The sequence below is a fragment of the Heliconius melpomene genome, chromosome 5 (genome assembly GCF_056956725.1).
Source record: "Heliconius melpomene rosina isolate 202511_hmr_F chromosome 5, ASM5695672v1, whole genome shotgun sequence".
In the NCBI taxonomy this organism is placed as follows: Eukaryota; Metazoa; Arthropoda; class Insecta; order Lepidoptera; family Nymphalidae; genus Heliconius; species Heliconius melpomene.
In genome coordinates this window covers 9,785,795-9,803,610 of record NC_140393.1, presented here as the reverse complement: position 1 = coordinate 9,803,610, position 17,816 = coordinate 9,785,795, and the positions used below count along the sequence as shown (strand labels likewise).

The window sequence follows — 17,816 nt, the reverse complement described above, 5'->3', positions numbered from 1 at the left end:
AACCAAACAAATGTAAAGCTCCATTTAACTCATTAACAAGCTGCGCCCGTCAAAGAAATATTCTGCTTAAATTCAGTACAAAACGCTTTAGGTCATTCAGCGGATGCGGTGAAAGAGAGCTCACATTTACACTAATTGAACGAACGGACATACATACATACATACATCATATGTGTATATTTGTTTGTATGGTGTTTACACGAGCTTATTCAAGCTTCTCGTTAGATTGTTTGAAACATACAGACGAATGAAATTCCTTCCAAAGTTTTAAGCTTCATTTCCATTAAAACAAACTCGCCTTAGAATTGTCTAAGATCCTGAAATTGTTATTTAATATTTGTAAGTGAAAAAGTCGTTAACACACTCCGTTCCCCACTTTCTGACCAATTCTCGAGACATTGCGTGTTGAGTAAGGATCTCAACGCAGTATATCTTATTACTAGAGCTAAGAAATGAAGATGAAACATTGCTCCGAATGGCAATCTAATACGTTACTATCTTGTTTACAAATACTGTGCCACAATGACCACCGAACGAACACGTTTCATTCATTTAAAATGCAACAAAGACTAGAAACAACTACGTAACATCGATAAATAACGTTTATTAACTAATCTGGATATTTGGTATTAATTTCAGTTGATACTCTAAAAAAGATTAATTTATCACAGTACGCGTGTCACGTGTGTGAATACTTGAAGTTTAATTTGACCCACTAGTATACTCATCATTCTCTATAAAGAGACCTCAAACTTTGTCTAGCTAGAATAAACATACGCTTCCTCAAAATATGTGCAATATTATTATTTACTAGAAAAGCTAACCTTTACGATGTTTGCGTAAAAACTTTACAAAATTTAAATTAAATATGACACACCTTTTATAACATTTTTACGTATAATTAGGTTATTAAAGTTTTGCACCCCACGTTTAGAGTTCTCCGAACAATGGGCAAAAAGTTGAACTTATTTGAATTTTTATTTCAAATATAATTTTTATATGCTATATTCATATATTTTAAAGATGAAAATCGCTTTGAATATACTTATAGTTTAAAACTAATAAGATTATTTATAACTAGGCTTCATAATTTAAGACTTACCCGTTTGTTGTCTCGAAACTTGAGCCAGCCACTAATTACACTATTGTCCACATCACAATTTTCTTCTTCAAATTCCCGCCTGATAGGTAACGGAGAACCACCTGGACTTTCCAGCTCTCGTCTTCTCATAACCGGCGTGCATTGCTGAGAGAGCCTTCCTTCGTTGACAGCATCACTTCGTCTTCCCAATACAGGGGTGACATTAGCAGAAACACCCCCTAAAATACCACGTCTAGCCAAAAAAGGACTCTCCCATTTTTTAGTCTTACACTCCGAATGTAGACAGAGAGCATCAAAGTTGGCAAGTTCCACGGACACCCTGGTCTGTAGGCCGCTAGGGTGGGTTGTGAGGATGGTCTGCTTGGCGATGCTACAGCCATGATGGTAAACGTCTTCACGTCTCTCCATTGTGCTGAATTACATCAGTCACTCACATTCCCATGGGCCCAAATCGTTCGTCTCCATCTGAAAAATAATTTAGGTTTTATTATTTTGTTATCTATAAAATCCAACCGGAGTTGGCGCCAAAACGAAAATTAAATAATTTTAAACCAGATTTTGTACTATGACAATACTAAATGGCTGAAACAATTTGCTCGACATCCAGGAAGTATTTTAATAAATATGGGTAATAATAATGAATCATATAAGAAGAAATATATCTTATTAGTAGATTACAACACAATTTCGCCATAATTTTATAAAAATACTTTATTAATAAAAAAATATGCAAAATTAAATAAGTCCTTCATTTCATACCAGAAATTCGTAATTTTGTCCATACAATTAAAGAACATAGACATCAAGTAATAACAGACTCTCAAAGATCGCTTACATTTTAACAAGATAATTAAATACCATAAATAAAATTTCAATTATTTCAACGTCCAAGTTTAGCCGAGAGGCGGAACATAGAAGATCTTAATTAAATAGAAGAGACCTTTTCGATGGCAATTAGAAGCACGAAAAGACCGTATATTAGTTTAAATTGATTCTTACGTTTCCCTAAATGAAGGGTGTAATTGACCGCTATAGATTTTGGCTCGGTATAAATTGTACGCAGAACAAGAATATTATTTTAGGTATATCACTATAGCAAGAGACCAGTCATAGCGCAGGAGCACAGGCGTGCGACTGTAAACGCGAAGGTTGGGTGTTCAATTCCCACTCGGGAATTAAATATTTAACATAGAAAGTGGGGAACCGTACTTCGGTTAATCTTAATGGATACGGAGCGTCTTAACAATAAGTTCCCAGGCTCCTTCTGCCAATTCTGTTAATGCGAGATACAGCGTAACAGAGCGGTATAGAAAGAAAAAAATTGACTTAGAGGTTCTTTGGAGAATGTAGAGAAGCACTAACAGAGGAATTAAAATAGTGCGGGAAGAGGAAAACACGACATTTTACGTTTCGTAGTCCACTCAAAAAACTGGTACAACTGGTTATCGATAAAAATGTTCTCTAAAGTACCAATTTTTTTTTTAATAATAAGTGTTTTAAGTACAATTCACACGTAACCCTTCCTCTCCTTTTCTGTTCTGGATATAGAAATTTCGGGGCCGCGTTTAATCTTTGAAATGGGAAGAAAAGTAATTCCGGTTGAGAATATTGTCCGTTAATAAAGTTAGCAATGATAAAGGGTCGAGTTCATGGAGTTTCTCTCCAGATGAATTAATGTTCAGCTTCTGTAACCACTCTGTATAGTATTATGACGGATTTTGACAAAAATTGGGTTTTTAGTTAAATATTATTATAATAATTACAAAACTTTTCTGTCAATTGAAATGCCTACTGACCTTTGAAATTTTGTCTTCAGAAAAAAAATGCTGAAGCATAAATTAAATTAAATCTCGTGTCATTTTAATTATTTTCAAATTAGATTAAATCATTATATATATATTAGAATACATTTGGACACTATATTATATATATTGTTACACAGTAAAAAATCATAAGATCTATCGAAAATAAAGAATGGATTATCGTAACACAGGTGCCTTCTCGCCACCCTGCTATACGGAAAAAAACATGAAACTGTAAAACAAAAATTACAGATAATTGTTTAAAATTATATTAATTAATAAACTTATCTCATAGTAAAGTACTGACAATATACTTCCAAATTATTTATTCTAGTTTCTCCACATTGTTATTTCAATAACCATATAAATAAAAATATAGCAGAGTAGCCGGATGAAACCTAATATTAAAACACTCCGTTTAACACTTAACACCCTCCATACTCCACTTTCCACAAATTTTAAGACATATAGTTTTAAATAGTTCATTAAAATTTAATAACACGCTTTGTCTTGATATGAGGAAAGAAGGAAATAGAAGTAGAAGAAAATAAATTATTTCTTCAACTGGAAATTGAAGCCAGAATCGTCGTGTTTACACTCAGAACGTTCTAATTTAAACGGAAACAAACATAAACCTTTCAAGTACTACAATACCAATAAAAAGACAAATACTTAGGCAAATGAAGAAATGTTGAAACGCCATTACAGACCGATAATCATCATGATTACCGTCACGCTAATGTACACGGACGGGACTGAATAAATACTGCAGTCTGTTGGCGGGACGCGGGACGCGTTTGGTTTTACGATTGTATTTGTTGTTTAAAACGAATTTAAAATTAAATTTTGTTTTGTATATTTTTATATTTAGTGACGAATCACTTAGTTAATTTAAATTTTAGACAAAAAATGAGTTTGACGTAGTAAAGTATATGCCGGAAAGACTCCGTTCCCCATTTATCGCTGATTTATCGAGATCGATATTGCTTGTTTGGCTGCGTAACTCAACGTTGCGCTTTGTCTACCAGAGCGAAGAAAATTAAACGCGTTTACAGCGACAAGCTGAATGTGACTATTCATTTTTGGAAGGCTAATTTGAATTATTATTCTCTCATTTTACGAAGTGGACAGTACATTTACATAACTTTCTTATTGAACGTTGATGTGTGATGCCAGTCATAGCATAACCTGAACCGATTATCCGGATTTCTTTTTATTACCTATTTCAATAGTTCATCGGCATACAGCAAGGCAAGCAGAACTTAGTATTAAGACATTTCGTTCCTCACATATCGTCAAATTTTAGAGACATTTTGTACCAAATAGAGGCTAGGAATATCAAAATAATTATATTAGTACATGCTAAAATATATCAACTAATATGACACTAAAACATCAGTAAGCAAGTGAATCCAGGTACGGCAGTAGGGCTATCTATTATAGTCCCTACAACATGAATAATTCATAGCATAATAGGCGGCAGCGTTCTGTTTGTCCGTAGACGAGCTCCCCAATTATCATGTACCACTCCGCTGTCACGGTAAACGATATTATTGAATTCTAGCTTAACGTATGTGCTATATATGAATGGAAATTGTTTCATGCCTTTTCCCGCAAAGCACTACTATGGGGAACCTAGCGTGAAGATACCTCGACCCTCGACCTCGCTAAATTTTTAAGATTTGACGTGTTTAGTGATGGAATTCAATTGAACTGAGAACACTAATATTCTACTATACTACTATACTAACAATAATAATTTATTTCCTTAATGTATAATAAATAAATGTTTTATTTTGCTAGCAAAAAAAAGCAGAGGTATGTAAAAATTAAAAATCAAATTATTTTTTATTCAGTTAGGCTATTACTGAAAAATGCTTGCTACTAACAATTCAACTTCATATCCAATATTAGTGGTTACTATAGCCTACAAAAATCCCGAAGCTCCATTTCATCACGTTTTTAAAGCGCGAAGCAAAAAAACGTATTTTTTTATTAAAAATAATAAAGTTAAAAGTATTAATCAATCTACAACAAATTGGTTTCGCGCGTTCATCGCAACATCCAAATAGGAAATAAACGTCAAGTAAGGTGACCATATATTTAAAATTAACTTAAAATAAAGCAATTTATAATTGCGTAAATTTTAAGCGTACTAAGGCTTTTTCATGTAGTATTATAACTTAAACTTGCTACTAAAATTATTTATTATATTATGTGTGTGTATGAACAGATTGTGGGCGAGGTGAAAAACATACCAGTATGCATACCTTAGTGTTTCGCTCTACAATTTTCCTATGCTAGGGTGTATACTAAAACAAAGTAATTACAAAAAGTATCCTTTCAAGGTCAAAATTTGCAATATATCTTCTCAGTTTGAATAAAATTACAAAATTAACGAGATAATAGAAATCAGAAGTAAGGTTATAAGATTTTCCTTGCTTACTTTGAAGAGAGTAAAATATATGCAAAGATGCAGCTCCCGCAGTAGAACTATATCTGCTTTGAATGGCGAAACCTCAACACTATCCTTCATCTTGCCATAACAGTGAAGTTAAAATAACGCATTGCCCAAAGTGACAATTAAATCCACAACCATTAACAAAAAATAACTTGTCGCTCTACAAAATAGAGTTTTAATTCCAACATTTATCCATACAAAGTGTAAACTCGTGGTCACGCCGCGGCAAGTGTGACGAACGGGCGCTGCGAGCCTGTATTTTGTGTATTTTAATGTAGTGTAATCCGATAGCGTGTTAATTCGATGTTTGTTCCCGAATTTATGACGATGCAATAAAGAGTTTTGATTGAGTTTGCAAATGACGCTGCAGCGCTGTGGGGGGGGGGGGGCGGTGTTTCCGTTGGAATTTACCGATTGTGTTTTTATAAATGAGGTATATTACACAAAACTGGCTTTTTGGATTTTTCTTACAGTAGAAAGTGCAGCGTTAACTTCCACCATTTAAAACGCAATGTCTGGAAAAGTGAATGAAATGTGGAGAACAGAATAGACATTGTTAAATAGTTAACTAGTCTTAACTCTAGGTTTCCTCCTGCCTTAAATAAATAAATGTCTTGCTGAAATAAAGAAAAAACAGATTCTCTGTTTAAGTTTTTTCATTTCTACGCTCTGGTGTTTGAACTTCAGCAAAACGCAGCGTCAAGTTACGCCGCTCTGCCGTTCGCCGGCAGAAAAATGAGAACGGAGCGTCATAAAACTAGGTTCCCAGGTTCCCTCTGTCAGCTATGTGCGGCATACAGCGTGAACCGATCATATATCCTACGACCATCTAGGCTCCCTATGTGGTACTCAATCAGTACCTAAGATACCTGTATACAAGGTAACCAGAAACTCCTAACAAAGTTTGCTCACTTTGTACATAAAAGCCACGGACGATCGAACACTTAAGCCGATGAAAGTTGGCAGATTGTCTGGAACCACTGCCTAGGTTCAGTGCGGGCAGGTCTTCCTGGCTTTGTTACAGTGCACCCTGCACCGCTACTTGTGTTGTTATTTTGTATACATATGTATGAGATGGAGATGGTTGTCAGTTTAAATTGCTTCACGCTGTAACCCGCAATTAGCAGTAAACGAAGGGAACTTGGGAACCTTGTGTCAAGACATTCGAGTCCCATTAAAATAATTCCGTTACTCACTTTCCGCTTTATTCTGGACCATTGCCTTTTAAATAACGGAACTCATCGCGGTTTGTCTCGTTACCAGACTGGAAATGAAAATATTAAATATTGCATTTCCCCGGACTGAAAATCGAACCCACGACCTGTCGCGCTGGTTTCAATGAATATGAATGAATATTTCATTTATTTTTTTAGTAACAAAACCGACGCCCCCATGGCGTAGTTAGGATGTGAGCAACAGTTCTACATAAAAAAATGTTTATAATTTCAATTTTCAAGTTGGGACATATAATTTAAGTTCACTAAAATTTGTAAGAAATGGAGAACATAGAGACTTATCACTATATTTGCTTTATCTAAACTCCACCTACCACCCCTCCATTCTTTTCCCTAAGTTGCCTAAAGATAGAAAGTTAAATTGAAGTTTACCAAAAAACAGCATTCGTCAAGCTGGTGTTCCAACGGAAACAATCGTACTTCTCACACATCTCTAACTGATAATTGAAAAGATAAGGGACATAAATCCTCGTAGACGATGTGGAAGGTAATTTAACACGAATAATAGTCGGCGGTAATAGGTTCGATTTCGGTGCCGAAGTGAAATTAATCTAGCGATTATTCTTTTAACAGTGTGATAGTATTTCGGGAAACTAATATATTTTAGAGTTTTCGTTTTCGCCTTTCATATAAATTATTATTGGGACAAAATGTGTAAAAACAGATCGATGTATCTCAATCTTTCTTTCTAACAAACGCGGAAGATGTGAAAGGAAAAATAAATAAATCATGCCAACCTTGAAGTTAAACACTAACTTCAATTTAGAACTAAGTTCGTTCAAGTTAAATTTAAATTAACTTTCTTAACCCGAGTTTAACTTGCCGTTAAATTCGCTAACTGCGCCGTACACGTTAACATGCAGATAGACTGAGATAATATTTAGACGACTGTTGCAAGATGTGACTTTTAATTTTGTTCTAAAGCTGCTGTACGTTGTCTGTATTAACTGTGTGGATTTGTAAGAATATACTAGTAGAAGCGCGGGTGCTAATCGAGAAAAACCAAACATTTTACATTGAATAACACTTTAAAAATTAAATAACCATCTAATAATATCTAAGAATCTGAAACACACAACAATTTTTTTAACTTGTCGCTGTATTTTTCACATATGTGGGCAGACATAGGGAACCTGGGAACCTAGTGTTAAGACAATGCGCTCAACCTGTTGTGTAAGCAGACCGCGAATATGAAAATATTAAATATTTAATTTCCTCGAGTGGGAATCAAACGCACAACCGTTTACAGTCACACGACTGCCTTCAATTTAATTCATTATTTTATTTATTTTCATCATACATATATGTGTCCGTATGTATAACAGACTTATTTAGTACCATTCATTTCGCCAATAAAACTGAATCAAGCCATCAAATTGAGTTGTAACGTAATAGAATATCGATCTAAGCGCACGGTACTTTGAGTCGACCTCATGTAACATTCAGGGTTAGGAACAGACTAACGAGCCCACAGAATCTCCCTAATTTATACTAATACTATAAAGCTGGAGTGTATGTTTGATTGAACGGACTAATCTCAAGAACTACTGGTATAAATTGAAGAATTCTTTCAGAGCACTTTCAGACTACTCTAGGACTACTTCTCCAGGAACTGGAAACACATTGTTAGGACACATCTATTCGCCACTACAAATCCCAATTTTTAAAACATTTTATAAAAATATTAATGCTAATAATTATTAGATTTTTATATAGTACTGGACAAAAGCAGGATACCTAGTTTTCTCACCTTGGACCTACGACCTAGTCAAAAATCTAATTCGTCATAAAAATATACAAAACAGACAGATACTGAAGTGCTGTCATATGTCAGATTTTATGAAATACCCGCCACAATCTAATGAAGCGGAATGCACCGTATTGGTTTAGGACCGGCTCCACTTTTATTGTGTTTACGCCAATTTTGCTTCTGTTTGACCGTTGTTATTAGACATGTGTTTTATTTATTTGATACACTTTGGTTTTGTGAATGAGTGGGTTTTGATGAGGTCAGTCGTGACGCTGGGTGCACCCAAGAGTGCAACTATTTACGCGACAGGATGTGGGTTCGATTCCCACTTAAGGAAATGGGAGCTTTGAGTTCCACCACTCAATACGCAATGTCTCAAGACAAATTGGTGGAATGGATTTGTCTCAATAAAGAACGGAATATCTTAGCACTAGGTTCCCAGATCCCTCTGCCTACTCTGCTTTCTACGAGATAGAACGTAAACCTAAAAAAAGGATTTTTTTTATAAATTATTTAAAGCTAAATACTAACAAATTTACGAAAACACAAACAAAAACATGCTAACTAAACAAGAGAAGTTTGCCAACAATTAGCACTTCTATACAAATGTAGTAGTAGTAGTAGTATAGAATAGTATTTAAACAGAATAAACTAACTTCTACTCATTGTATTGGCAACTACGGGTACCTATTAGATCTGAACAATCGAGTTTACTTCGTATTTATCTAGATATTGCGTTTTATCGAACAATTCGCCTCATCGACGTCTACGTTATAAACTGAGGATATTGGTAATATAAGCATTTGCTTAAAAATTAAATGATTGTATTTTTTTTAGCTTCACTCCGTATCCCGCATATAGCAGGATACAACGTGCAGTAAATAATATATATAATATAACCTTTCCCTTCTTTGTTCCCCATTTTCTGTTAAAATTTCGAGACATTGAATATTGAATGGCGGGAATCAACTCCAATCAATGAAAATGTCTCATTCCCCAAATTAGAATCGAACCTCCACTTATAACGTTTAAAAAATCCTATATTTTTAAAACTGTATAACAGTTAACCCGTTTAAACATCGTTCAGACCAATCGTTCTGTTTCCACAGAACTCTACATTCGATCATTCCATAACATTAAAATGGGAGAAAAGTTGGAAATGACTATTTGCATACAATTACAATGAGATCTGTGGAGTATTATTTTAACGCAAATTCAAAAGTTATGGAACTATTGACCCCGTTTTGAGTTTGTTTATCTTCGAGTATGTAAATATAGGTATAGAAAATAGGGATTGGTCACTTTACTCTCTGGTTTAAGCTTTCTATATATTTTAAGTGGAGAACGGAGTGTCTTATGCTAGCACTAGGTTTTTTCTACTTACCCTGCTATATGTGGGAAGCAGCGTACAGCTGGATTATAGTAATGACATTATTTTGGTTTCACCGGTCTGATTAAGTATTACTATAATAAACTATAAATAAAAAATAATATTATAAATTATATTTATAATATTGTTTTATATATATATATTAATATTAATTAATTATATGAATTACCTACATATTTTAGTTATGGTACGGATTGTTACAATATCCATTCAATTCTAAAGAAAAAGGAACTAAAAACATGTTTTAATCAGCATTTCGTATACAAATGAAATTGCAACAATTATTTACTTTCAATTGCGTACTGTGCGCTATTGAGTGTTTGATTGACGTGCACTGTTTTAGTTGAGCTTTGATTCAGACGGAAATGGCTTTTTTATTAAACTATTGTTAGCTGCTAACGTGACAGGTTGGGGGTTCGATTCTCACTCAAGGAAATGATATATTTAATATTTTCATTTTCATGCAATCGGTAACAAGACAATGCGCAACGTTGAGTTCCACCACTCAACATTCAATGCCTCTAGAATTCGGCGGAAAGTGGGGAACGAAGTGTCTTAATGGGGAAAAGAGTGTCTTATCACTAGGTTCTTATATCCCCTCTACCTTGCTATTTGTGGGATACAGCGTAAATATAAAAAAAAATATAATATTTCCCCGAGTGTCAAACCCACAACCATCGCGTTTACAGTGCTGTCCCCCTACGCCTCTATCACATTTATTTTGTGTTTTTTTACTTTCTGCCGAATTCCGGAAGCTATGCGTGTTGAGTGGCGGAATTCAACGCCGCGCTTTGCCTCGATACCAGTGCAAAATGGAATTATAAATTTAAATAATTTTCCGAATTCCCATTTGAGAAAAAACCACAACCAGTCGCGCTTACAGTCACACTTCGTGCCCCTGTGCCACGTCTGGCCCCAATAGATATAATACTAATAAATTATTAGAATACAGCGCGGAACGCCAAACTCTAACTAAGACCTCCCGTTAATCTTTGTTTGGATTCATGTTACGTACGATATGCCATTTAACTTTGTATTTAACCTCAAAACTTTAACTTAGATTATAATAATTAATGACACTTATATGTATGCTTAGTTTTAACTATTTCATTTTAACACATAAGAAAGAAAACGCGACAGGTTGTGGGGTTTAGTTCCCACTCGGGGTAATGAAATATGTAGTATTTTTATTTTCCTCGCTCTGGTGATAAGCGCAACGTTGAGCTCTGCCACTCGATAACCTGCCTTCAGGTTTCGGTGAAAAATGTAGAACAGAAATGCCTTAGTGGGAACGAAGTGTATAAACACTAGATTCCTAGGTTTTCACTGCCTATCCTGTTATGTACAGCGCAAATTATTTTTTTTTATTTCCTTCTTAGTGATATGACAATGCGCGGTGTTAAGTTCCGCTAATAAACACAAAATATTTCAAAAATTGTGTGGAACGTGAGGAAGACGCCTCTTAACATACTGCATGCAGAAAATATCACAACATGACCTCGTTATAATATAATTAGAATAATTTCACATGTTCCTAACTTCAACCACTATTAATACAAACAGAGCGGCCGAGACAAACAGACCAACTATTAATTATATATAGCCATATTGATGACACTCGACGCCCGACCAAACACTTTGGACAAACATGTAAAATGTATTCTGGTGATTTACGGCGGCAGTCAACACGGCTTAGTTTGATCACTTATAAATATGTTGACATGAAGATTTATATGAAAACAAGCTTTAGCACGAAATTTCATTTGAGTTAGTCCACGTACAATCTTATTTTTTTTCCATTGTATGAAGCCAATAGAGGCCGTCGCACCGGACTGGCTCACAAGGCTAGGGCACAAGGAAGTGCCTGTAATGCGACGGTTATGGGTTCGATCCTCAGTCGGGGGAATGAAAGCAAGCAAAAGAGGCAAAGAAATCTTAATACTTAACCTAGGTGGCTGGCTAGGTAGCGGAACTTAACGCCACAGTTCGTTAAAAATATTTACTTAGTTCATTGGAACTTAAGCCTACAACAAAAATAAGATAATATAATACTTCGTAAAAGTAAAACATCAACATTTTACACAAAACATTGCTGACAGTAAAAAATAACAAATTTCCACGTGAATATTTTAAAAACTTGACTATTAGAGACAGATGGATTTAACTAACGCACTATTGAGGTTTGTTTATATCCACATTCTATTCTATCAGGTCTCTACAGTAGTATATAGTGTAGGGAACAGCAGGTGCGTTTTGGACCATTCAACTAAATTCATTTTGTATTTTTAACAAGAAATCTGCCACAATTGTTGATATTTTTGTAAGCGTTTTTAGAATAACGCAGAACTAATGAAAATTTTAACAGATTTTCATGTAAATATTACTTGGTATTTCACAATAGTTGAGTAGATCGAATTCCGATTAAATTAGTTTTTTTAATTAAACAACATTTTTGTAGGTTTAAAAATCGTGCATTTTTTAAAGTAATAATATTTCCTACATACTAAATTCATAATATTTCGAAATTGTGGATTAAATGGGAATGGAGAGCTGCTGTATGTGAGACATTTCAAAATATTTATTTAATATAGTATAAAAAATATTTATATATTTTTATTATTAATTATTTTTCAAGACATTACGTATATAGTGGCGTAGTTGAACTCCAGAAAATTCCCATAATAACAATATTCTAAATATCAGTATAATATTATACTCCAGATATACCTTATACAGGTATGATGACGTCACGTCTTCCGCTCCAGCGGGCAGGGTTATTGCGATTCCTTCCCAACCACTGACCACCCCACAATAACCTATTAGTTGACACTTAATTGAAACATTCATTAATTATTTCTTTGCACATCATTAATTTTTGGCGAAAATGATGTAATGGAGTAGTGTGCTAATGATAGAAAGATTTATCACTAAGCGTTTTCCTTTTTGTATTTACGGTATTATTATAAGAAGTCATCGTGGCATAGTATTTGACAGTAAGCGCGACGGTTTTGGGTTCAATTCCAAATCACGATGATATTTTTATATCTCAACTGGTAAGTTTCGTAAACTTTGTCCTGTCTGCAAGATAGGAACCTACCGATATATATGTCAAAATAGAAATTAGACATTTTTTTTAAATACCAATATCCCGAAACCGACCTCCTCTTTCACCTGTATCAGTTAGTCTATCTACCAATCATCCTGTATATTATAAGTCATTATCAAAAACACAAATTTACCTAAATCAACTAATTATTCACTTCAAAGTTCAGTAAAGAAAAACGAATGTGCAAATAAATGACCAAAAACAAGCAAATTATGTCCACACGTTAATATCCTTTCAAATTAGGCGTAGGTGCTTTTTGTACCGGTCACGTAGGGACAGGGATGGGGACCGTTTGAAGCGATTCATGCGGGCTGGAAGTATTTACCCTTAAAAATGTAAAGGTTCTCGTGTGACCCTTTGGAGTGAAGATAGTAACAGAAAAAGTATTAAGATAAGGCAGTCTATAAACATTTTTAAAATAGCAGGATATTAAGAAGACATTAAACACAGTGTTGAGTTACGCCCGTTTAAACGCAGAAAATTGAGCGGAAACTGGGGAACGAAGTTGTTTAACACTATCGTCTCTCTGCCGTTCCTGAGTACCGCGTGAAGCTAAAAATGTACATCACCTGTGAAAATATCTACAGTCTAACTATCACGGTTTACAAGAAACAAGCTGGATGACAGACGGACAAATAACCAGAGACAGAATTTGGCCAAAAGTGGAGACCAGATGTGTTTAGTGGGAATGGAGTGTCTTAACACTAGGTTCCTAGGTTTCTTCTGCCCACCCTGTTATGTGGGATATGACGTAAAGCTAAAAAAAATAATAGTCTAGCAAACAGAACAACGTGGTCACTCTACTCTAACAACGAATAATGAATGGGACTAATAACTATAACTTTTACTAATTAACTTATGGTACTAGTTAAATCATTTAACTCATACGTTCAAAGTTAAAATGCATTTAAAACATTGTTAGCGAGCGAGTCTCGGAAAAAAATCCTCCATACATTTTAGAACTGAAGTTTGATTAAAAATTACTGTTCTTTTTTTGCACAGGGGCTCAAAGCTTGGGTTCGATTCCCACTCGAGGAAATGAAATGTTTGATATATTAATTTCCTCGCTCCGGTAGCCATACAAAGCGCGGCGTTAAATTCCACCACTCTTCATGCAATGCCTCCAGAATTTGGCAAAAAAGTAGGAACCGAGAGTGTCTTAACGGGAACGGAGGAAAACGGAGGACGGAATGTTTTTAAAATTGGTGGAAATTAGAGAATGAAGTGACATAATTCTCTGCTTGGCTCACCATAGAGTGACCACCATACGTGAAGAATAACATTTTTATTACTTCAGATTATATCCCTCATAAATAGCATGGTAGGTTGAGGTACCCTAGAATTAAGACAGTCCATTCTCCCCTTTCCACCCAATTTTAAAGACATAGCGTGGTGATTGGCGGAACTGATCGCCGCGCATTATCTAGTTACCAGAGCAAGAAAATTAGTATACCTACGCAAATAATACAATATATACATATACATTACATACATAGTTAAAAAAAAATTTAGAATGCAATACAAAATACACGTAATTTCTTCCATATCCGGTCGGTTTTATTAGAAACGATACAAAATTGTAATTTCTATTCCCGATATAATGGTAGAAGGTATCTAATATAAAATATTCCATGCAATATTAAATGTTACGAAACAGTACCCTTGCTTTTTTCATTTAGTTTCTGCGTACTATATAAATATTGAAGCCACGACGCAGTGGTAGTGGTTGTGGTCGTGGGTTCAAATTCACTCGAGATTTATCACTTCTATTCCGTTTCACTCTCTATCCCGCATATAACAGAGTAGGCAGAGGGAACTTAGTGTTAAGACGCTCTGTTCCCCACTTTCCGAGACATTGCGTGGTGAGTGGCGAATTTAAACGTCATGCTTTGTGTTTTTACTACAGCAAGAAAATTAAAGTAATTGATTCGAACGGGACTCGAACCCACTTTATATTATATTTTCTCCATTTTCTCGTATCCGTAGGCATTTAGTGCTTCCCTATACCCTCTAATCTATCCCCATACTCTAACTCGAATAGTTTCGCCTGTGCGTGTTCTATAAGCCACTCAGTAATGGAAGAGTTTTATATAATTAGATAAATAAATCATAGGCCAGTTGTGGCGCAGAGGCGTACAACAGGCTGTGGGTTCGATTCTCACTCGAGGAAATTATGTATTTAATATTTTCATTTCCTCGCTCTGGTAAAACGGCAGTGTGGCGTTGAGTATCGCTTCCAGATTTTGGTGGAAAATGGGGAACAGAAGTGTCTTAATGGAAACAAAATATTTAACACTACGTTCCCGGTTCCTTCTACCTATTCTGCATCATAACAAAAAAAAGATAAGTTTAGTTTATACTTTATTGCACACAAATAGAAGAAAAAGAATAAAACAAATAGAACAGAAAAGACATAAAAAAACAAGTATGCAAAGGCGGCCTTATTGCTTCAAGCAATCTCTTCCAGGCAACCTTTGGTAACAGCAAAGGACTTAAAATATAAGAAGAGAAGGGTGGAATAACGTAAGTGCAAACTAAATAATAATAATAATAATACTAAGTAAACACATAAAATACTTATGATATATACAAAAATACATAAGCTCATACACAATACACAAATACATTAATTTATAAATACATACATACAAACATATATAAACTTATACAAACAAATGCTACATATAATATAATACAATATATGATATAATATGTACAATACAATTAATAGATAGAAGAGTCTACAAATTTTCTAAATTAAAAAGGTGTATAATATAATAAATATAAATAATATATATAAATAAATAAATCACGAACCAAAAAAATCTTTACCCTAATATTACGGAACCCTTAAACCAAAAATCTACTCACATTTACCTATATGTTTGTATGAAAATATATTTTTAAAGCTTTAAATCGGAAATTAGCTTTCATCGAGAACACATGGTGTTACAAAATCGATATCACCCAGTGCGTGTGGATAATTACGAGATGCACGCAGTGTGGCCCTTACTTGTACCACCTACACAGCTACGTCTATACTATAGGAATATTTATTTATAGTAACATTATCAATTGTTTATCTCTTTCATGGAGAGAGGACTTAAAAACAATTTCAAATTGTTATTCAACACTAAAGATAAGAAAGGATTTTTGGAAACCAAATAGAATTCTTGAGGCCAGTCGTGGCGAAGTGGTAATCCTTCAACTGTAAACTATTAAGTCGCTTCCATTCCTCACTATCCGCCAAATTCATTAAAAAGGCATTTCGCATTGAGTTAAGAAACTCAACAACACGTTTGATGTTTGACAAGACATTGTTACCGGAATGAAGAAATGAAAATATTAAATATTTAATTTCCCCGAGTGGGCATCGAAGCTACAACCATCACATTTAAGGCACACGCAGGCACGGTAACGGGTTCATCTATCACCAGGCCTTATCTCATGAACCGCGATAGTTAGACAGTCGAAGTTTTCACTGGTACTTCACTACTGCATCGAACCTACTACCTAGGATTATATAAATCCTGATTTTCAAGATTCTTCTCCAAAAATACATTCCGTTTAGGTATAAACACCGAAACTAGGAATTCTCTGAATTTTGCCTCGTTTGTTTTGTTTGCGAAAAAGTCACTATTCCAGGCAGTTGTAGGCTTTTTACTGTAATTGTCTATTTGGTTACAAAGCTCGTGGCCAGCGGTGGAGTTGAGTAAATATCCGTACTACACTTTTGAAAGGCTGTGGCTTAAAAAGTAAATTTTGGTCTCTATTATTTAGTTAACGTATAATATCGTAATAACTTTCATAAGTTTAAATAATTAACTTTACAAATTTTATTAAACAAGCCCAAACTCGCCTTCGCCCGCTTGTACTTATTGATTTTACAGCAGTTTAATATTTTTATATAAAGTGCAACGTTGAGTTCCAACACTCAATAGAAAATGTCTCAAAATGTCTGTAAGAAGAACAACGAAATACAAGACATTCTGTTGTGCACATTTAGCACGCTTATCTACTCAAGACTCCCAGGTGTCAACATAGCGACCTAGTGTTAAGACACTCAGTTCCCATGAAGACACTTCCTTTTCCCACTTTTCACTGAATTCTGAAGGCGTAACGTATTAGCTCAACGCCGCCTGTACTACTAATGCTTTGCTATTGCATATTTTTTTAAAAACGTATTTTATTAGTAAGTTCTAATGCAGATGATAAAATGTCATGCGCCTAGTGAGAACCTAGAGTCCATACACTCCGTTCCCAATAAGACACATCCGTTCCCCACTTTCTTCTGTAATCTGGAGGCATTACACGTTGAGTGATGGAATTCAACGCTTCTACCTCTTTATCAATGTGAGAAAATAAAAATATTAATAATGAACTATTCATTGCTCGAGTGGAAATCTGATCTGAAAACAAAAATAAATTGTAAACCTCATCTGCGACAATGACTTAACTAATAAACAAAAGAGCGGAGAATTTGATCAATATATCTGCTGAAAATATAATAAATGATAAAATTCTTTCTCTGGCCCGTTATATGCAAAAAAAAAAACAAAAACAAAACAAACAAGTAAAGACAACAAAAAAAATCACTAATCCGCTAATTCCCTTAAGAAACTCAAATAAGATTTACTTATGTAATACACCGTCAGACGTTCCGCTACGGCTTCGGGATCGTATGGCAAAGGCATTCGCGGTCTGGGATCGATTCCCGGGTAAGCACCTAATTGCTGTACTTGATAACTTTGATATGGGAAACTCCAGTATGTACTTGCGTTTCATACCTGCGATATCTGTTAATTAAGCTAATATAGTTATAGAGTAAACAGCGAGAATTGTGGGTTCGATTTTGACTCGGTAATGTATTAATTTAATTTATTTACACTGGCAAGACTATGTGCGTTGGGTTCCGCCATAGTCTTTATTAATTCACTCTTAATTATAAAAATTAAAAAAAACACATGTAG

At 34.6% G+C, this 17,816-nt stretch overlaps 1 protein-coding gene across 1 annotated transcript in view; it reads right to left on the bottom strand.

Annotated features, from left to right (window-relative positions):
- The window catches only part of LOC146539292 (uncharacterized), a 336,488-nt gene that overhangs the window by 317,511 nt on the left and 1,161 nt on the right, over window positions 1-17,816 (bottom strand). Inside the window, exon 2 of the mRNA XM_085185572.1 lies at window positions 1,103-1,567. Coding sequence (XP_085041698.1) covers window positions 1,103-1,510 — 408 coding nt within the window. The 5' untranslated portion in view covers window positions 1,511-1,567. The remainder of the gene's footprint in view (window positions 1-1,102; window positions 1,568-17,816) is intronic.